The sequence below is a fragment of the Amphiprion ocellaris genome, chromosome 2 (assembly GCF_022539595.1).
Source record: "Amphiprion ocellaris isolate individual 3 ecotype Okinawa chromosome 2, ASM2253959v1, whole genome shotgun sequence".
In the NCBI taxonomy this organism is placed as follows: Eukaryota; Metazoa; Chordata; class Actinopteri; family Pomacentridae; genus Amphiprion; species Amphiprion ocellaris.
This window is the reverse complement of record NC_072767.1, coordinates 37,899,430-37,920,491: the sequence shown is the minus strand read 5'-3', so window position 1 is coordinate 37,920,491 and position 21,062 is coordinate 37,899,430. Positions and strand designations below refer to the sequence as shown.

General features: G+C 40.5%; 1 protein-coding gene across 5 annotated transcripts in view; it reads left to right on the top strand.

The window, feature by feature from the left end:
• si:ch73-63e15.2 (protein strawberry notch homolog 2) overlaps nt 1-19,298 on the top strand; it is a 62,826-nt gene extending 43,528 nt beyond the window's left edge. For 3 of the 5 annotated variants that reach the window (XM_023292524.3, XM_023292527.3, XM_023292529.3), the window contains 28 exons: nt 890-1,066; nt 2,274-2,360; nt 3,056-3,161; nt 3,287-3,447; nt 3,556-3,689; nt 3,879-3,969; nt 4,095-4,238; nt 4,375-4,492; nt 4,587-4,692; nt 4,872-5,025; nt 5,141-5,317; nt 5,737-5,834; nt 6,664-6,746; nt 7,087-7,272; nt 7,487-7,608; nt 7,721-7,852; nt 8,004-8,139; nt 9,546-9,658; nt 11,256-11,327; nt 11,500-11,608; nt 11,722-11,793; nt 11,929-12,072; nt 12,412-12,506; nt 13,962-14,054; nt 14,207-14,338; nt 15,020-15,096; nt 15,439-15,629; nt 16,212-19,298. In XM_023292524.3, the coding sequence (XP_023148292.1) occupies nt 890-1,066; nt 2,274-2,360; nt 3,056-3,161; nt 3,287-3,447; nt 3,556-3,689; nt 3,879-3,969; nt 4,095-4,238; nt 4,375-4,492; nt 4,587-4,692; nt 4,872-5,025; nt 5,141-5,317; nt 5,737-5,834; nt 6,664-6,746; nt 7,087-7,272; nt 7,487-7,608; nt 7,721-7,852; nt 8,004-8,139; nt 9,546-9,658; nt 11,256-11,327; nt 11,500-11,608; nt 11,722-11,793; nt 11,929-12,072; nt 12,412-12,506; nt 13,962-14,054; nt 14,207-14,338; nt 15,020-15,096; nt 15,439-15,629; nt 16,212-17,353 (4,452 nt within the window). In that variant the 3' untranslated portion in view covers nt 17,354-19,298. The remainder of the gene's footprint in view (nt 1-889; nt 1,067-2,273; nt 2,361-3,055; nt 3,162-3,286; nt 3,448-3,555; nt 3,690-3,878; nt 3,970-4,094; nt 4,239-4,374; nt 4,493-4,586; nt 4,693-4,871; nt 5,026-5,140; nt 5,318-5,736; nt 5,835-6,663; nt 6,747-7,086; nt 7,273-7,486; nt 7,609-7,720; nt 7,853-8,003; nt 8,140-9,545; nt 9,659-11,255; nt 11,328-11,499; nt 11,609-11,721; nt 11,794-11,928; nt 12,073-12,411; nt 12,507-13,961; nt 14,055-14,206; nt 14,339-15,019; nt 15,097-15,438; nt 15,630-16,211) is intronic. The other 2 variants (XM_023292525.3, XM_023292526.3) reach the window with 2 other exon arrangements.
• Nucleotides 19,299-21,062: the final 1,764 nt, after the last annotated feature.

Genomic DNA, 21,062 nt, shown 5'->3' with positions numbered 1-21,062 from the left:
TATCTGGAACACGGGGGTGTGGGAATCTCCACACATGGCCCAGAGTGTTTAAATTTATACATGTATACACTCCTACCCATAGACTACAGGCAGACACACACCCACACAGTAATCCATACTCCCATTTCCAAAATAGTCTCTCCTCTGTATGGTTTGTCGTTGTGTACCATGACCCACCACCGCCATCACTCAATCCCTATCTCCCCACATCCATGTTTATAAGTCTCAGGGGGCCCAGGGGTGCCTGCGAGAGGCTAGTTAAAGAACATGGCATGCTAATGGCTTGGAAAGGATATGAATAGAGGGGCGACTGGAAGGCAGCCATAACTGAAATGACACACACACACACAAGCAGCCTTATTATGCCTGCCCCTCGCTTTCTATTTTACATGCTCACTCTCACACATCTGTGTGTGATTACATTTTGTTTAGGCTACTCATATTACTCCCAAAAGATTGCAGTACAGGCTGAAATCCAAAATGAATGTGGCACTTTTATTGTCCAAGGTTCACTCCTGTCCATGCTCCTTTCACGCCTTTTTTCCTTCAGAGGTACACACATTATTCCTGTGCTGTATGATGTGTTGTGTGTCTGCTGTAGGATGTATACTTAAGATTCATAGTCCTCCTCTGTGTTTGCAAAAAGTGTGATGGTGATGGGCTGTGTCTGGATGTGGTTATATTCTTTTTTTTAATTTAGGAATCTGCATTTCACTTTCTCTATGTTGAAATATCAATAAGCTCAACTCTGTAAAGGAGAAGCTCTGCAATCTCGTTATACATTGTATAATGACAATAAAGAATATTCTATTCTATTCTATTCTCTCTGCCCTAAATTTTGTCCTGTTTGAGTTTGAACTTAACGCCTCCTGTATGTCTCTGCCTTTAGGACCTGTCCTGCATTGATGACCTCTCTACAAACTCTCTGTTCTCCTCTCCGGCTGACTCACTGTCGGAGTATGCTGATACCCAGTCCTTCATCAGCACAGACAACCTAGACACAGTGCCCACGCTCTGGGACGTCAACACTAGTACCACCACCACACCAGCACAGAGCCAGTTGGAGGTCAGTGGTAAACTCTCACACACGTCACTACTAAAAAACCTGATTACCACGTCGACAACTCTCACAGCTGTTGTGTAATACAAATGTGTTTAAATCAGTGCATGCATGTCTTTACCAGGGGAGGTGGGCATTAAACACCAAACAGCAAACAAGGGTCACATTGTCCCTCTTATGCTGTAAACAGCAGGAGTGCTGCCCTGGCTCACTGCCATGCTTCACTCTCTGATGGGACTTTCATGGTGTAAATGGGCTCGTGTTCATTCTTAGGAAAATATGTAAACAATATCACCTGTGCTGCCGCTTCAATCTCACCCAGGTTTCAATGTAATTTGCACAGAAAAAGATAGTTTTTTATATTAATATTTAATTTGAAAGAACACTTGCAAGGCAGTCAGTTGGTACCGTGGTTAAATGGTTAACCCTATGTAAACTTATTGTCCATTTATTGCATAAAGGAGTTAGTTTAGCCTGTCATCGTCTGTAACTGACCTGTTCCATCCTTGTCTTAGTCTCTGCACCCACAAACAATCTTTATAATCATTGGATCAGTAATCATTCAGTGACACTACAATATCAGTAAGTGTTTGCTTGGTTTTTACACATTTTATACAGGTGTTGTTCTCTCTTCAGTTTTGCCAACAGAAAATTTAAAAATGTATTGAATTTTGAAAGCTTTTTTTGTCAAAATTCTCATTGATCACTGATTTTGTCACTTGATGTCTCTGTAATACACAAACTAGGGGTTTATATGTAACTTTACTGTCTCCAAGTTGGTGATCTAAGAAAAGCAATTTTATTCTGTGTTGTTCCTCCAGCCGAGTTTGCATTGATGGTGAGCTTTCTTTGAATTAGATGGATCTGGGGATATCGTTTTGATATGATAAGAGTACATTTATTTTTGCTGCTTTCTGAAAGCCTTTCATGTTTTCCTTTTCATTCTGCCCTCATTTCATCCATTTTCCCCGACATACACAGCTTCATCTGCCTTTTGTTGTTGTTGTAGCTGGCTTTTCACTGCCAGACAACAAATTGCATTTTGTTGAGTACTGGTCTGTAAGACAACCAAGTGCCCATATGCTCTCATGCACATGTATATAGAAACACACATGCTGTGATTGCTCCATTTTTTTTTTGTTTCTGTCTTCTTATGCATTTGGTCCAATGTTTATTTGAGTTGGCATTTCTTCATTTTATGTTTTGTTGACAGCAGAATGGCACCAGCAGGTTTCAAGGCTTGGCCAGTTTGGATGATATAACCGCTATTATCAGCACACCACCTTTAGGAGGATTCCAGGTAGCCACACCAATCTCTCCAGTCTGATGTTAAAATTAAACCAAGCTCTCTAACTATACGAGCCAGTTCATCAGCTGCTCTCACTAACGCACAGATACGCATTTTATTCTGAGGATCAAATTTTGACAGAGCAGTACATGAAGTTAGTACTAGATAAGTGAAATTGCGATGCTTACACCCTCTTTTTTTGAGTCTGTATTATCATAGATGATGAAAGCATTGCTACATAATGCATAAATTGAACATTCTACAAATTCATGTTGCATAGACGATATAGAATACAATGTACTGTCATTGTCATTTTAAATTTCTGATGTGACAACAGAAGAGGCAGTTCAATATTCGCCTGTCTGTCAAAAAGGAATCCTCTGCATTTCCACTTTCTCAGATAACAATAAACTGACTTTGCCTGAATATGTAGAGCACTCTTTTGTCTTCAGTTCCATGATTACATGTTTCAAAGCTCTTATTCATTCTGCTTTATCTGGTTTATGTATTTTTTCAGTTCCTTTTGTTATTTTCCTCTCATACTGGTTAATGTTTCTTGATAAAGAGGTCTACATGTGCTGTGCTAACTAACCTGCTTCTAACTTTCAGCTGCTGTGTTTTTATTAACTTCCCCCTAAGCTGAAACATAACTCCTAAACCAGTTACTATAATGAATTGCATTACTGAAGTCGCTATGGTGTTTCCAGGCTCAGCGAACCCAGGCAGCACCAGAGGAGGAAGAGGATGCAGAGGAAGAGGAGACGGAGGAGCTGGGACATGTAGACACATATGCTGAGTACAGACCTTCCAAATGTATGCCACTACTTAATTCATCCCGATTTCTTGATATAGTATGATGGTCATGCTGTTTCCTGTTAGCATGTTTATAAAACTTTTCCTTCTTTAAACAGCCATTGTGTCTTTTTTCCTGTCTGCAGCCACTATAGGAATTTCTCATCCCGACATAGTGGTGGAAACCAACACGCTATCCAGTGTCCCTCCTCCTGACATCACATATACTCTGTCTATACCCGAGTCAACTATTAGCAGTGGCCTGCTGTCTGCTCTGCAGCTAGAGGCTGTCATCTATGCCTGCCAGGTACACAAGAGTGCATAATACATAAAGCACTTATTCATTTTAGAGCTATGAAAGATTAATGTTGTGATTATGTCGGCATTTTCGTTCGTGCATTTGCTCTTCGTGCAGCAACATGAGGTGATCCTCCAGAACAACCAGAGGGCAGGCTTCCTGATTGGAGATGGGGCAGGGGTTGGAAAGGGACGCACTGTGGCGGGAATCATCCTCGAGAACTACCTTAAGGGAAGGAAGAAAGCACTATGGTGAGAGAGATTTTCTACATAGAGTGGCACTATTAAACTAGCTTGAAACAGCTTCAGTTCATATGATTGAAAAGACTAATTTTTAAGACAGAGCTTTGTATCCAATTGCATGCCAGGTTATACTGAGCATTTAGGAACTGGTTTGTGTGAAAGCGGGCTGAATACAGATTTTCCCGTTCCTGCCCTCAGGTTCAGCATATCCAATGACCTGAAATTTGATGCAGAGAGGGATCTGAAAGACATAGATGCCCCGAATATTCCTGTGCATGCCTTAAACAAGGTGAGTGCAGGTGGAATTAATGTTTCAAGCCGCAAATATTAGTTTTGCTCTTGGCTCCTGTTAAAGCAGAAGATGAAACAAAGAATCATATTCTCAACTTTTAAATGTTTGATTTGCTATATTAGATAAAGTATGGAGACACAGCTACCTCAGAAGGAGTCCTGTTTGCAACTTACTCTGCCCTGATCGGAGAGAGCCAGGCAGGAGGGCAGCATCGGACGAGAATTAAACAGATCCTGGATTGGTGCAAGCCAGACTTTGATGGAGTTGTATCCTTTCATCTCAGCGTGTCACAGCTAGTGCAAATCAGCATTTAGTGTGTTGTTCCGTGTGCTCTCTTGCTTTCATTTGAATATCCTCACATCATCACAATTTTTGTTTGCCCTTGACCTCTCACAATTATAGATTATTTTTGATGAATGCCACAAAGCCAAGAATGCAACATCTACAAAGATGGGCAAGGCAGTGCTTGATCTTCAAAACAAGCTGCCACGGGCCAGGGTGGTGTATGCCAGTGCCACAGGTAGACTAGTACAAATAGTTACGCACTCATACATACACACAATGCAATATAACAGAAGATTTTAAAATACATGTCTCTGTTGTTTCACTTCCAGGTGCCTCTGAGCCAAAGAACATGATCTATATGAGCCGCCTGGGAATCTGGGGTGAGGGCACACCCTTCAGAACCTTTGATGACTTCCTGCATGCCATCGAGAAGAGGTTTGTATGGTCAAATTTATTCTGAAGTGTTTATGTTTTCCCAGAGCTTTTCAATCATGTGGATATATATCTTCAAATCGCCGTGCTTACTGGAAAATTCTTCACCATCATATTGTGGTTTTTGCTGGTTCATCTGTGATTTAATAATGTTAAATAATGTATATGCCTTTTGTACACAGAGGTGTCGGGGCCATGGAGATTGTTGCCATGGACATGAAAGTAAGCGGGATGTACATTGCCAGACAACTGAGCTTCTCAGGTGTGTCTTTCCGCATCGAAGAGATTGGACTGGATAGTGACTTCAAACTGGTTTATAACAAAGCTGCCAAACTGGTGAGTATTGTGCCTCACACAAAAGAGAATTATGTGACTGTGCCTGCAATATTTATGCATTTAAATCTTATTTGATATGTTAAACTCATATTTCATGTCTGGAATTTGTGTCCAGTGGGCTGAGGCATTGCTAATGTTCATGCGTGCAGCCGATGAGCTGGGCCTGGTCAGCAGGAAGTCACTGTGGGGGCAGTTCTGGTCGTCTCACCAGCGCTTCTTCAAATACCTCTGTATTGCTGCCAAGGTCCGCTGCCTGGTGGAGCTGGCCCAAAAAGAGTTGGCGGCAGGAAAGGTCAGCACAACACACTGCTGAACACTGAGTCATGTAGTGTATATAATCAAGAGGTTATCAGATGAAGGTCCAAGCAAGAGCTGAAATTCTATATATGTTATATACACAGGGAGAACTGTGGAGAACTGAAAGGACAGAAACGTTATACTTTTTTGGTAAATTAGCTCTGTTTTGAAGCATAATCAGTACTTGGCATTCTCTGCTCAAGAATAGCAGTTATGGATGTTATTTGTTGAAGCTAAAAGCACCAGTCAGACTTTTTTGTGTTTTAGTGTGAACAAGTTGACTTGAGTTTGCTTCAGATTTTCTAATGTTTGCTATCATGGTGCCAGAAAAGAGTCGTCATTGAAATTTACTTCGGGTAGCACCGAGGACATGCTCAGTTTGTTGATGTGCACTTAATTTTTTTGCCAACACAGTGCATCGTTATTGGGCTTCAGTCCACTGGAGAATCTCGCACCAGAGAAGTCTTGGATGAGAATGACGGACATCTTGACAGATTTGTTTCTGCAGCAGAGTGAGTGAAACAGAGTATTTTGTCTGTCTGATTTTTAGTGTTTCTCTGTTGATAGATTCATTTTAAAGAACATGTACAAAAATGACAGAATGCATTGCAGCACTGCCTCAACAGCTAAATGCATAGTCACAGCAGCAAAGTTTTACATGAAAGCAAGAAGGTTTAATACCTTTCTGATACTTTTGACCATGCTTGGAAGAATTATTGTCCATTTGCTGGAGACTATAGTCTGTGGTTATGTCTGTGTAGATCTACAGGCATCCAAGTCATGATAATCCTAGGAGCTTCAGTGACAAAGCTACTGGACTTCTCTTTTAGTTTTTTGAAGACGTTTCAAGTCTCATCCAAGAGGGTTCTGGAGTAGTCTTTAGTAGTAATCTCTGGGTTTCTTCCATTTCTTTTTATTGCATCATCAAACCACCGAATAATTTGTCAATTTTGAGTAGAACTTGTCCTCACTACGTACTCTCTGTACTCAATCTGTACAGTTTAAGTCCTCGCCGTTTATCCTCAGTCAAACCAGGAGGACTCTCTGCTTGTTAATCGCTTTAATTGACTGTGACTCATCCAATAAAAACAAAGATAAGCAAGGACTGAATGCTCTGAACTTAGCTGACCTTAAACCTTTGGCAGCAGACATACCTAAAAGTCTGAGTACATTAGATCACACACAACACATTCATCTGCCTGTCAACACCTGACAGCTATAATGAGGCTAAATCAGGAATGTACAAAGTGTCTTACTGTCACAGCTGCCTTGTGTTGTCTCGATTGCTTTGCTGTCAGAATAGAAGTTTCTGACTCTTTTTTCTGCTCATCTTTGCTCCAGGGGAGTATTCCAGTCTCTTGTAACGAAGCATTTCCCTTCAGAGAAACAGAGGAGAGAAAAGGCACCTGGGAATAAAAGAAAACGTAAGTAAATCGGATGCGTTGGTCACATCATACCAGCATGTGTACCCCTAAATAGTGTTATGTGTGAACAGTTGCTATATTATGGTTTTCACATTTATAGTAGGTTGTTGGTGCTAAACTGACATTTCAGACAATTTTCCAGTGGTGTAATTTAGCAACAAAGTATTATTTATATACTGCTTGTGTAGCAATTGGCATCTTTAATTCCGAATGAAACAGCCTTATTCTTAGATGCTGCATCTGTTTTTGGTTTCTGATCATCTCTGTACATGAAACAGCACAAATATTTTTGGCACTGCTTTGCTTTTTACTCCAATAATATGTTGTTGCTACCAATCAGGAAAGCCAAGAGGTCGCCAGCCGAAAGTACCCAAGCACACGGTAGACAGCGGCGGTGTGATCAACATCACAGACGACAGCAGCAGTGACTCTGATGGCATGGACACAGACTCCAACTCTTCACCAGACTCCTTGCTAGACAATGACAACGATGTCATCTTTGTGAACCACACTAGCTGCCAGACAGGTAGGGAGGTTTTCATTTTTTTCCTTTAAGTGATGCGTGAGAAGATCAGTCAGATATTTTTGCCTTTTCAGAAGTCTGTGCATCAAACAGATGCAAGTCCAGACAACAGAATTTCTTTCCACTTAACACAATAGCCTTACATGCCCTGCCATTTTAATGATTCTGACCTGCAAGGGTTTTATAGTTAATGTTCTACTCTGCTTTGTATTCATAGCCAGGATAGAGGAGTTGAAACAGAGCCTCCTCAACAAAATATCAGAACTGGGAAAAGAACTACCTCTCAATACATTGGATGAGCTCATCGATAAGTTTGGAGGACCAGATAAAGTCTCTGAGGTACGCATTTTAAGTTGATGAAATATTGCTGGTGGGATTCACATGTTCGTTGTCATCGCTACGAGCTTTTTTTGTTTGCGGTGACAACATCTTCAATTTCTTTTGTCTATAGATGACTGGACGTAAAGGTCGTGTGGTGCGACGTCCTGACGGCAGCGTTCATTATGAGTCACGGGCTGAGCAAGGTCTTACAATTGACCACATCAACCTCAAGGAAAAAGACCGCTTCATGGGCGGAGAGAAGGTCAGATACGGCATTTAAATAGATTTAGCCATACAAAATAGCTGTTTTCATGACTTGAATGGCTGCAACTAATCTGTTTCTGAAAGCAGTGTCACTTAATAGACATAGTTCAGTAAGATCTCCATCAATAATCCAAACCTGTCTCCTGCAGTTGGTGGCCATCATCTCAGAGGCAGCCAGCTCTGGGATTTCCCTGCAGGCAGATAAGCGAGTGAAAAACCAGAGGCGTAGGGTCCACATGACCCTGGAGCTACCTTGGAGTGCAGACAGGGCTATTCAACAGTTCGGTAAGTCAGGAAATGTAATCTTACAATGGGCCTTTCAAAGGTAAAGGGGAGTTAGGGCCTGACAATCGTATGAAAAAGATATTCTTTATTTTTTTCTATTGAAAGCAACTTTTACAAGGAGTCAGGGAACATTTTGTAGACTAAATCTTTTCAAGCTGGTTAGCAGTAGTTACTGTTTTGTGCTGGGTTTTACATGCAAATCAGTAATATTTTCTTCATTCTTACCTATTTTACTGTTAGAAAACTGTCAGAGACTTCATCTAGTCTTAACCAACATGTTGCGGCCAATTTTATCAATAAGGTTCAAGTTTTTCTGCCGTTGCACTTGATGCATGATGCAACAGGTTGAAAGACAGATTTGCCTTTTTCTCTTCGTCAGGGTTACATCAGCTTTTTGTTATGTACTCCCTGCTACATATGTGTATTCCTGTGCAAGGTGGAAACGCTGGGATCAAAGGCTGTTAGAAATGTAGAAATTTGTAGAAGAGGTGTTGCTGCCTCAAGGTCAGAAGAAGGTCAGACAAAGGAAGCCTGCCGTCTTGTATTTCCTACTTTTGTGTTATGTTGCAATATGTACAAAACGTCTTATTGAAGTTCTGCTGGTAATTAGAAATCGTGGTTTCTTTCAGTCATTCAGGGGTATGGTCTGAATTCATATCAGGAATAATAAAAAATTGTATTGGTTTGCTGAAAGGCACAAAGATGTACTAAAATACTTTCTCTTCCTCTTCTGTCACAAAGACTTAATTTTGTGTGTTGAAACTTACACACCGTCACAGAGTTGTGCATTCATTCATTCTTGGTATTAATTTGCAAACTGCTGAAGTAAATTTTTGAATTCGGTTAGTGTTTTGCTCTTATTTAGCAGGTTAGTGTTCATGCAAGCACACATGCTGTACAAACAGACACTGTGTTTTACTCATAAGATAATCTACAGTAGTCCAAGAGACTTCCACAGAAAAACCTCATGGAAAGTTTTTTTGTTGTTTTTGTTAGTGAATAACCAGCTGTTCTAGTAGACGGTTCCTCCCTCAGTGTCAAGATCAGATTTCATTCAATGGAACAGATCCCGTCACATCATCAAGAATATCCCCTTCTTAGTTTTCTATTTCCAACTATTTTGCCATTCTGTCGCTGGTTGTAGCTTGCCTTAAACTGAAATCAATAACTTGTGCTTGTTCAAATGTTGTTATGTCAGTCTGGCTGGCTGTTGACACCAATAAAGTCTGTTGAAAGCAGAGCTGCCGGACAGAATCCTGCAGTCCCTTTATAATTTTTTTTAAATTAAAAGTATAAGTAGAACTGAAAAACTGAACACTGGGACACGATCAGGCTGCAGTCTTTATCTCTCTGAATGTTCTGAACGTTCATGTTGTCTTATTGACATCTTTTCTTGGTGTTTCCAGGTCGAACCCATCGTTCCAATCAAGTGACGGCGCCAGAGTACATCTTCCTCATCTCAGAGTTAGCTGGGGAGAGACGTTTTGCCTCCATTGTGGCTAAGAGACTAGAGAGTCTGGTAAATATAATAGCATTACAGATATGTTTGTGTGTGTGTTGCATTTTGCTCCTGTTCCTTTCCACAATTATCTGTCCCCCATTTCCTTTATTTTTCCTTTCAATACACTAAAATCTGTCTCAAGGGAATATAATCCTTTTCATCTTCTGGTCTTATGGAGTGTGAGAAGAATTGTTCCACTGTAAACAGAGAGGATTTCTGTTTTGTGTTTATTGATTGTTGTGCTTTGGATTGCCAGTGACTCTGCCATTTGTTTCTTCACCCTGCTTTCACCCTCTGTCCTTCCTGTTCACTGGGATATTCCTTTGTCTTGAAGCTCCCCGTAGAGTCCCTTTCATTGCTGGTTCCCTTGAAGTTCCATCAGCTTTTCTCCGCAAACCTCAAGAGATTCTGGGTCTTTCCCTTCCTCGGCTCAATAACGGAAAACTGATGAAGCAGAAAAGGCAAAAAAGAGCTTTTCTGGATAATTTATAAGTCCACAGATATTTTCCGCAATTATTGATGTATTTCTGCAATAGCAGCCGCTTATTTCCATAGTGACACAGCATGATAGTTCTTTTGGGAAAAGGGCAAGGAGGGTGCAAGGGGTTGGCCGTTCCAGGAAGTCGCTCCTGCGTCTGCCAACCGCGTATGGTAAATCTGTATCAGGAATAGGTCACATCTTGTCTATCTGCCTGCTTGAATCCAATGCAACACAAGTGCACACAAACGAAGTCACTCGAGCAAAACGACCAGATACCTTTATAACCGGCTGACTCCAGATCAGCAGTGAAGTCATATGTGGCTAAAACATCCCTTTGTTTTGGTATCTCAATGCATTTTTTTGAGTGAGTCAGCAGCTGGCTACAAGGCTGGGCTGCTGTTGACTTGGCTAAATCTAAATTATCCTTCCCCTGTGTTGTGTCTCTAAATTCACTTTTTTCTTTGACTTAATCTGTTTGCAAAATACTGCTTGGAATCCTGCTGATGATCAAAATACTGTCAGTTTGTGGTTAAAAAAATGTTTCTTTTCACACCTGAACCCCATCAACTTCCTCTGACACTGTGCATAACGACCAGGCTGTACCGTCACATAGTCACACTATCGAGTGTATGTGTGTTGCAGAGCAAAGTCCTTGTTTATTTGACTGTTGTTTTCAACTCTGTTTTAGTGCCACACCCATCACTAAAATGTCACAGAATTCCATCAGACCAATTTAACATGCATGCTGAACTGACTTGATTGAAATCAAGTGATGTAATTTTAAAGTATTTTTCCAAATTCCCCAAGTTAATGCAACATAACATACACTGTGAATATCATGTGAAGTTTATCAGATGTAGAAGAATTTATGGTTTATGAGTCTATAAAACCACTGCAAATACCCACTACAAGTGCATATTAATCCTATAGTAATTCTATAGTAGTAACCATTTGCAATGCTAATACATCCCAAGGCTTAGCTGTAAAGCCACATTGAATAAGACGCTCTGCCTTTTCAGATCAAAAGCAAACGCGTCACTGTGCCAGGGTGCATTAGTGTGATGATGCTGTGAAGGCTGTAAACCTATTACTTCTAATGGTACTAATAATGTTAATTTCTAATCCACCTTGCAGGGTGCGTTAACTCATGGAGACAGAAGAGCAACTGAATCCAGAGACTTGAGCAAGTACAATTTTGAGAATAAGGTAGGCAACTTCAACCAGCTCTGAAAATAATATTCTGACATTCAAGTGTCTGTAGCTGTCCAAGATCTGTCGATTTCTGTGTATTTTATGTCAAAAGTTGATTTAGTTTGCGGATTAAGTCATCTGATCTGAGAGAATTTGTCTACAAGATGCATGTTTTTTTTTCTTTCAGTACGGTACCAAGGCTCTCGATAAAATCACCAAAGCAATTCTTGGCCACATAGAGAACAAGGTGCCCCCTCCCAAAGGCTATCCTGGGGGTGAAGCCATGTTCTTCAGAGGTATGTTAGAGTTCTGGTTGACTGTCAGCACCTGTAAACAGAAAACATCTTCACCAGATAAAAATTTGTTTTCCTTCAACAGTAAAACATAACATGTTTTCCTTTATTTCCAGACATGAAATGTGGAATGATGGATGTGGGCATCTTTTGTAAGGAGCCTCGCTTTGGGATCAGTACTGAGAAAGGTAAAGAACCCAAAGGCATGCAGTGTAGTTGAGCTCAACACGCCTGCTTTGAAATTTACCTCAGGCGTGTTCAGTTTTCAGCATCGCTCAGCTCAAAATCAGCCACATTAACTGTTCTGTGTTGTTTTTTCTCAGACTGCAGCATCACAAAGTTCCTAAATCGCATCCTGGGCCTGGAGGTCCACAAGCAGAATTATCTCTTCCAGTACTTCACTGACAACTTTGACTACCTAATTGAGAAAGATAAGAAGGAGGGCAAATATGACATGGGAATCCTAGGTATGGAAAGAGATCAAGTGTAACTCAAAATTCAAGGTTTTAGGCATTGTTTTAAAGTAATGTTGTCCATATTGTAAATGTGTGGTAGCCCCACCACCAAAGGTAAAATAATAAAACAGTACATTGACAGACTTTTAGAAATGACACAAGACAGCAGCTAAAGTTATTGTTTGTCATATCAGCTTGCAACACACTGACAACAGGTAATTTTCATTACTTTACTTAAGTTTGTCAGTATATTTTGCCTATTGGAATTGAATAACATTGGATCCTTGAGAATTGATTTATTTAGGTGTTTTATTTAATCTTCTCTCATTTATTCCTTTATGTCCTTGCCAGATCTTGCCCCAGGTAACGATGAGATTTATGAAGAGAAGCAGGAAACTTTCTTGACAGTTGGAAATCCTCAGGATGGACAGGTTGTTCTTTATAAGGTAGGAACCACATTAAATCATCTCAGGTGTCAGGAGGAGGATTTTCTTGGAATATGATTTATGTCATGTTATATGTTTTGTGAGGCTATTGTTACTAAAGACATTATGGTATCAGTCTGTGAGTTAGCCTGCAATGTCCAGCCTTTGATTTGAAGAAAGAGAAACTAAACGCACTAAAGGAATGATAAACTGCCCATCGTAAAAAAGGGGTTGAGGTTGATATTTTAAAATAGGCAGAACAGCAGGTAGTTGTATGCTGATAGCCACAAAAAAGCTCATGTTAAGATGTGCCTATTTTTTTCAGAAAAGGATAGACACTTTTGTTTTACCTGCTTGGAAACTTGAGCAACCCAGAAAAGGTTCTGTCAGTGAAAACTGTAAATCTCTTGCTCTCTCTTTAGAGTTAAAAATAGGAGGACTTGCAGGGGCCCAGTGCGCCACTATGTATCATAACATCACCAGACAAATGCACAAATGTGAATTAGTCTAACAGCTTTTGATTTACAAGGACCACAGACCAAAATGCCTCAAGGCTAGGCCTGGGCGATTCAATTTAAAGTGAAGTGGTTGATTTCTAAATAAACGTCTTTTTTCCTGACTTATTTTAAAAATAGGTAAGAATTTTCAATGTCAAGTGAAATAAAACACTTCATTTTGATACATCTTTCAGCTTCATCCACTACCAGCGCTCCTCTTTACAGTCGTCATATGAAACCGTCCCTCTAACAAATAATCAGTTGTGATTGGCCTGACAAAAGCAAGGCTGTGTGGATATCTGTTTGAACGGGAGGGGGGCCAGATGCATTCTGCCAGACAAAATGAAACATGAGCTCTCAGACTAGTCTAGTTCCCAGGTTAGGCCCCATGTTCAGTTACCTCTAAGCCATCTTCACCTAACAAATACCAGACTATCAATTCTTCAAGGTTTTCTTGATGAGACTTGCACTGCATACACTTTTTGCATACAGACAGAAATTTTTTCCACATAACTGGCACTCCCACAGGTAACTCAAGAAGTAATGTCTGCAGTGTGTGAGTTTTGATTGATGTCACGTCGCTAGCAGAAACACTGTGATCATATAGGCTTAGTATGGGGTTGGGGAGTCTATGTAGATACTACTGGGAGGCGGGAACAGGGTAATTACTGGTATGTTCTGCTTTTAGCCGACGTCTACAGACTAACCTGCTCTTGACATTTCATAGTTGAAAGCCCAGCAGAATTCTGCACACGAGGAGCAGTTTAACAAGTATAGAGAATGTGTTGGGTACATGCCTGCGTGTAGTTTTCTTTTCCTTTATTGTATATAAGTAACTGTATTTGTCTACGTATTGTTAAAGCAAGGTTGGGTTTCTTTGACAAAGTCACAGAGCTTTATGCCGGCAGTACATGGTATCTGCTTGGCTAACTCTCTTTCACAGCACATGCTTAAGTCTCTGATCTTTTTGTCCCTGCAGATCAGTGTGGACAGAGGTATGCCCTGGGACGAGGCCTACAACAGGTCACTAAAGCTCAGCGGTCCTGATGAGGGATTCTACTTGTCCCAGAAGGTGAGTCAATGTTATAATATGCAAACTCTACCCAGTCTGTGCTAGAAAAGTCCCTATATGTAGAGGATTTATTAATGAATGGCCACAGAAAGGATTTTCTCTGTCCCTAAGACCATGCTAATAAAAGTTACTCTCTGGATCCGTCTCCACAGCTGCGAGGTAACCACCCGTGTGTGCTGCTAGCTGAGCAAGGAAGAGGCAAGAACTTCATCGTCTACAAACCCAACATCGGCAAGCAGACTCACCCTGAGAGTCTCGACAACCTGCATCAACGTTACCGAAAGGTAAAGGCTCAACTGACAGTCGATGAACCCATTAGAGTAATACTTGGTTCTGTATGTCTGTGACTTTATCCTGCTGTCCACACAACAGATTTCATTTTAATGTTTATGTTTTCATAAAAGATCATATTTTTGCTGGCTAACCGATTGTGAGGAAGGTTTGACAGAAGAGAAAGCCAGACATTTTCTGGACTGACCTGTTCCTCAATCACTTCTGTTTTGAGTACACACACTAAACCGGATCTAAAGTATTTATATGGAGTCTGCTGCCCCCTTGTGGACATTCAAGTGTGCTAAACCAGGCAACCCAAGAGCTCAACTGCGTGGCAACATGTTACGGAATTTTAAACTGTTTACCATTATAAGTGCAGGTCATTAGAATTAGAAGTATGAGTAAAGTGTGGTGCATTTGTTTAGATTCAAGTTGTTTATTAAAGCTGCGTTTGTTTCCCTTTGCAATGGGAACAACAGAGTGATGATTAATGACCTTTCACTAGAAGCCCACTGAGCACAAGAGTCATTTTTTTCCTCTGACACAATCAATGATTATAAATGAGCTCAAGCTCTAGTATGACCTTTGATTTGAAGTTGAAAATAACTCTCTCCATTCTGCATTGTTTAAAATGTGTTTTAACAAATTGTGGCTATTAGCCGATAACGGTGTCGTGCTTTTTCTTTTTCCAGGTGACTCCCGAGGAAGCTAGGGACAGCTGGGAGAACCAGTTCACCTTCTCCTTCAAGAAGTGTAGTCACGCCAACTGGTGAGTAGGAATCCTCAGACTCTCTCAGGATTAATGGCTCAATGCATCCAATCAGGCTGGTACTTGTTAGGATTCAGTCAGGGTGGTTTTAAGGTCAGATGCCTTTCCCAAGGATTTGCAGATCACCTGAGAACTAGCCATGAAGAAAAATGCCTCCAAGTCTCACATGTTATCAGCAGATGACCAGTGAACTGTGCTTCAAATTCATGAATGTTGCTGTCTCTTGGTGAATGTTTACTCCCTCAATCTTCCATACAGTTTTACTGTGAGGTGGTTTTGCAAAACGTTTCTTGTGTTTTGTGCAGAAAAAATTTGACGATTCCTTCTCTGCTCTCTCTCTAGGAATGGGAAGTGTAAGAAAATCGAGGAAGGCCAAGAGTGTCTGCAGGGAATGCGCCTCCGTCAGTACCACATGCTGTGTGGAGCTCTGTTGCGGGTGTGGAAGCGTGTATCCGACGTGGTTTCTGACATCACCAGCTCCAGCATCCTCCAGATCGTCCGCCTTAAAACTAAACAGCATAACAAGCAAGTCGGTTAGTACACTGTGCATGTTTTGTACTGATTTTTAAAACATTTTCCAGACTTGGCACAGAGTTTAATTTGAATTTCTAGATGTCAGTGAGTTGTTTTGATGGTAAAATGAGATGTTGTCAAAGTGCTGAAGCATGTTTTTGATATATTGAGGAAATGAAACAGTTCCTATGTTTCCTAATCTGACTTTGCTGAACTTCTACAAGCACTTTATTGACACACACACTTTGGAAATCATGAATCAGTTTCAAGATACATTAAAAATACAAGTTTGTGGAAGTTCACTAGACATTTAGCATCTGCTCTGTTCGTATCTGTGCAGTACACACAGATTACACAAAGATTTAAAGAAAAACAGATCTTACACATGTATTTTTAGAATCATATATTAGAGCACACATCTCAGGAGCTCACATTTTTGACTATTTTGTGATGAACCTGCCTTTGCATCTACTTTTCTTGTCAGTCTCTCAATGAAGTATCCATTATATAAAGATGTGACTTTGGATTATCAGGTATTTTGAAAAGGGAGCGTTTGAGGATTTAACTCACTGATAACTGACTGCACTCTTGGTCTCTCTCAGGCATCAAGATCCCAGAGAACTGTGTTGCTCGTGTTCGTGAGGAGCTGCTGCTGATGGACGAGGAGGTGAAGAGGAGGCGGAAGGAGAAGGAGCAGCAGGCCGTGGAGCAGCGCCTGGCTGAGGAGCGCAAGCGAAAAATGGAACAGGAGAACAAACATCTCCTGCAGAATCTGTTCAGCCAGAAGTCCATGCTCAACCAGTCCCTCGCTCAGACTCTCGCCCAGAACCCCATGCTCAAACAGAAACTGAGCCAAAACGCCCTGCAAAGGACTCAAACTGGGAGTATCTCTCAGCTGCAGAGAATGCAGCCCCAAAGCCAGTCTGCTTTACATCACCCCCAATATGACTTATCTCTGTTATCCTTACAGAGAAATCCAACCCAGCAAAGGACCCGTAACAACTGGCCCAACAATTCCACCTCCTCCTCCACCACCACCAACCAGGGTCCTCTGACCAACACAGTTAGCCTCGATTTCTTACAGTTATACCCGCAGTCCTTCGCATCCCCTTTTTCACCGCTGAAGAACCCCTTGCTTCCGCTCCAACAGACCATGCTGTCTTCCAAGAACCCCCTGGACGACATCTTGGACCTGACTGTGAGTTCACCGTCGCCCTCTCCAGACAGCACCGAGGGCGGGCTGAGTCTGGACACTCTAACAGGCAACTCTGCAGCATTCTCAGATGACTTTAATCTGGAGTCTCTCATCTCTCAGAGCGCACCGAATGCCCAGCAGCAAATACAGCAGCCCATTTTACTTCAGCAACAACAGCAGAACCACAACCTGTTGGCCAACAACCACCAGGACTTGTTAGATTTATTTGACTTGCCCCTGTCGCCCCCGATGCCCACGCAGAAAGCCAGCCCCTCGTCCTCGTCCTCCTCCTGCTCTTCCTCCACGTCCTCCACCTCCGCCGTGTCAAACAACCTGGTTTCTGTCTACTCCAACCCACCCTCTGCCTCCCTGTTTTCCAGCCCTACCTCTCGCTTCCCCGCTGCCTATCTCCTCCCGCAGTCGGACTCTGTTTCTTTACCCAACGGTCACTGCAGCGCTGGCGCTCTCGACGTCCGCGAGGCTCTGAACAGCATGTTGCAGGCTGGGCCGGATCGCAAGTCTGTCATCCAGTACCGGCAGCAAGACTAGGAGCTTAAACGACAACAGCTAGTCTGGACGTGGTACTGGACTGGTATTTTTATTTTTTTTTTTTGTCTTTTGAAGCAGATTGCGTCTTGTTTGCTGCTGTCTATGATCGCACCCTTGGACCTGCTCCCTTTCCCCTCAGGGCGTTTAGTCAAGTCACTGCCTGTCCTGCGCTGGGCTCACCCTTCTCTTCATCCACCTGTAGCGTTCACCTGCTTGAGGCTGTCGAGGTGATGTCGGGGCTCGATCAATATCAGATTTCTGCACCAAAGTGTGTCCTCCACAGTAAAAGGCAGCTGTTTGAAAAAATATATAAAGGAAGTGGAAGAGAAAAAACGTGATAACTGTATTTTATCGAACATACGAGCTGTCGAAACACAAGCTCACCCATGAGGTGTGGAAATCTTTAATAAAACCTCCCGCTGCTGATTTTTACGAGGTATGATTGGTGAAGTTTGCTGGAAGCTCTAAATGCCTTTCACCAGTTAAAACCACATCTTTAGACTTTTGCTTTACTGTTACTTCGCTTCATGGCTGTTTGTCTTGATTTTAAAAAGAAAACAAAAAACCTGTATGCAAGGCTTGGTTTGAGTGAAACAAAACAGATGTTGAACTGGAAGACGAGAGCGAAAACCCATCTTTTAGCTGATTAGCCATGAAATGCCTCAGTTGTCATTATTTCTTCTACATGCTCCCTCTTGTTTCTCTTCCAGCTTGTATGAACACTAGTGTGAGGAAAAGGGAGAGGAAGAGCAGTCTGCTGTTGCAAACAGTGCCTTTTTGGAGAAATCTATAAATGCAGTCTTTAGAATCCATGTAGCCTAATGTATAGATTTGTATTCTTGAGCGTTGGTTTTAATTTTAATTTAATATGGTATATTTGTATTTAACTTTTAGCCCCTTCAGTGAATTAGTCAGTTAGTTGTTGTTTGTGTTCCTCTCTGTTGGTGTTGGGTTTCAGGAAGATGCTTCCATGTAGCCTGTATATGCTTGTACGACTGTCTGCTCTTAAAAGAAGGGCTGTGTCCTTTATTTGTGTCCTTTCTGCTGCAGGTTAGATGATGTTTGAGGCAGATGGTTGAGCAGCACGGATATAAATTATGTCCAAAAGTTTTATCTTATCCCAACTTCCCCATTTGTTTTCTTTCATTTTTTTAAAGCTGACAGTAGAGTTTGGGTGACATGACTCCTGTTTTGTTTTGATATGGAATTCCTCAGGAAAGTCTTGAGTGTTTTTTTTCTGTGTGTATGTGTGTGTCTAAGTGTCATTTTGACCAACATAAATATATAAATCTGTTTTTTAGTCTTCAGAATTTCACGTTGAAAAGAAAGCCCTCACTAAATCGTAAGTCTAAATATGTGTTCTCGAACATCAGGTTCTAGAGGAGTTCAACAAATAACAAATATCTGAATACGTACGTTTCCATTTCAAGCGTCGATGCTGTAAAAACCTTTTAAAAGACGTGGATGTAATGTTCACTGTGTATGACATTTAAAAACCTGTGAGATCTGACTGTGTGTGAAAACGATGCACTGAAGTTGGTCCGTGACAAAAAGCCAGGTGAAGTTCAAGCGATCAAAAAGCAATAAAACATTATTCTACACTTGTTCTGACACAGACATGCCTAAGTACTGTTTACGCTCAACAGGCAGGAGCTTTGTAGTTACCTTTGCATGGTATGAATCTTCTTTTTTCTGTTGTACTTCATCGTCTTTTAGTTAAAACACATTCTAAAACGCATACAAACCATTGTAAAGTACGTTTTTTCACAGGCTGGACGCTACGCGTTCTGGATGTTTTAGTCTTCGTTATTATAAAAGTTATTGTTATTTATATTTAAGGGATATTTAGATTTTAGATACGTTATCTTGCTTATTATAATAGTTAACGACATGTTTGGTCAGGGAAGTTACTAGTTTTCAAGATTGCTATAATAAAAAAAAAATTCTATTATAACCTGCCACCAAATAAGATTGCACTGTTCTGTACTGCTGTACAGCGTCTGGATTTATTTCTGCTCCTTTCACTTTTTGCTTTTCTAAAGTAGAATTGTTTCTCCAACTCGTAGACCTTTGCCAGGCCTTCAGTTCGCAGAGAGATACCAAAGTATTCCACAGACACCCCTAAAGTTACTGGTTCTAAGATATCAGACCTTTTATCAATCTCAGGAAGAAACCTACAAGCGGTGTAATGTCGGGGCGTTAGCAGAAATATATCATTTCCCCTTATAACAGTGGTGAAACTAATGAATACGTGCTATTTTTTTCTTAACTCTGTGCTGTGACTCTTGCTGTATTTATGTTTTAGACTTAATGTGATGGGTTTGTCGTTTGTCCTTGTGAAAATGTCAGTGATTCTAAATGTTTATGCCTTCTTAGGGCAGTGATGAAAGGCTGTTTCTTTTGGAGAAACTTTATTTTTCTGTGGACAGTTTTGTTTTTTTAAATTTGTGTTGTAGTTGTTGGACATTTAATTCATGCTGACAGATTTTTGAGTCGATTCGCACCTGGGTTTATACTGTAATGTGCAATTGATCTGTCCAAGCCCTTCCCAACAGATTCAGAGCAGTTTCTAGGATCAGACTGACTCACTCACAGTATCTCAGATTCTTGTTAATTCTGCACCCCACCATGTTTTCCTCCTTCATTTTGCTTTCAATATTCCTCATCAGGCACATTCCGAGACATCAGTCTGCAAAAGTTCTGCCTTTTGATTTTGTATTTTATGATCACAAACATAAAGCTTTATGCATTTGAGGGATATGGGCAGCAGTGTTAGGAAAAAGCTTTTTTTTTTTAAATGGGATTCCTTTATTTGTGTAGTTAGGCCTTTTAAGCATTTTATCATTTTGCACTAAGAATGGCATAATCAAGTTACTGTTCTCCTGTTGGTTATGATTGAGCGTTGCAAGCTTGTTGTGTTTCTGTTCTTTGATGGATTGCTCTATGTATACTGTAACCATCTTTCTCGTTTCTCCACCATTTGCATATTATATAAATGTTATCACTCTCAAATAATTTATTGCTAACAAAAAAAGAAACAAAAAACATGCTACTGATTGTATGTATTTTTAAACAAAGCCTATTTTTTCTGTAAAAAAAAAACAAAAAAAAACTGTGTTCAGCACTTTTATTCTGGGTTGTGCTTTTGTTTTCTATATATTTATAATTTAGATCCAAATGTATATATTGTAAAATTTGTGCCTTTCAACTAATTCTTTAAAAAGGTTTTCTACTCATTAAAGGAAGGACTATACGAAATTGCAATCTTAACTTTGTAAACAAATAAAAACTTGAAGATTGCTGAAAATGAGTCTCATTTGTTCATCTGGATTCTCTGCAGGTTTGAGCAAGAAAACGTTTTGTTAAACCATGTGTTGCTGCTGTTTTTTTTTTTTTAAAACAGGTTTTTTTTAACAATTGTCTGTTATCTTACAGATTCTCCCTCTTTTGTTAAATGGCAGATAATCACTAGTAAAATCACTGAAAAGAAGATGGAAAACTGTAAATAATACCCACATTAAATAGCTGTATTTTTTAATGATGGTAATTCCTTCTTATCCAACATTTGACCATAAGCTTACGCCATTTTAATTGCATATATATATATATATATATATATATATATATATATATATATATATATATATATATATATATATATATATATATATATATATATATGAGTGTGTGTGTGTGTGTGTGTGTGTGT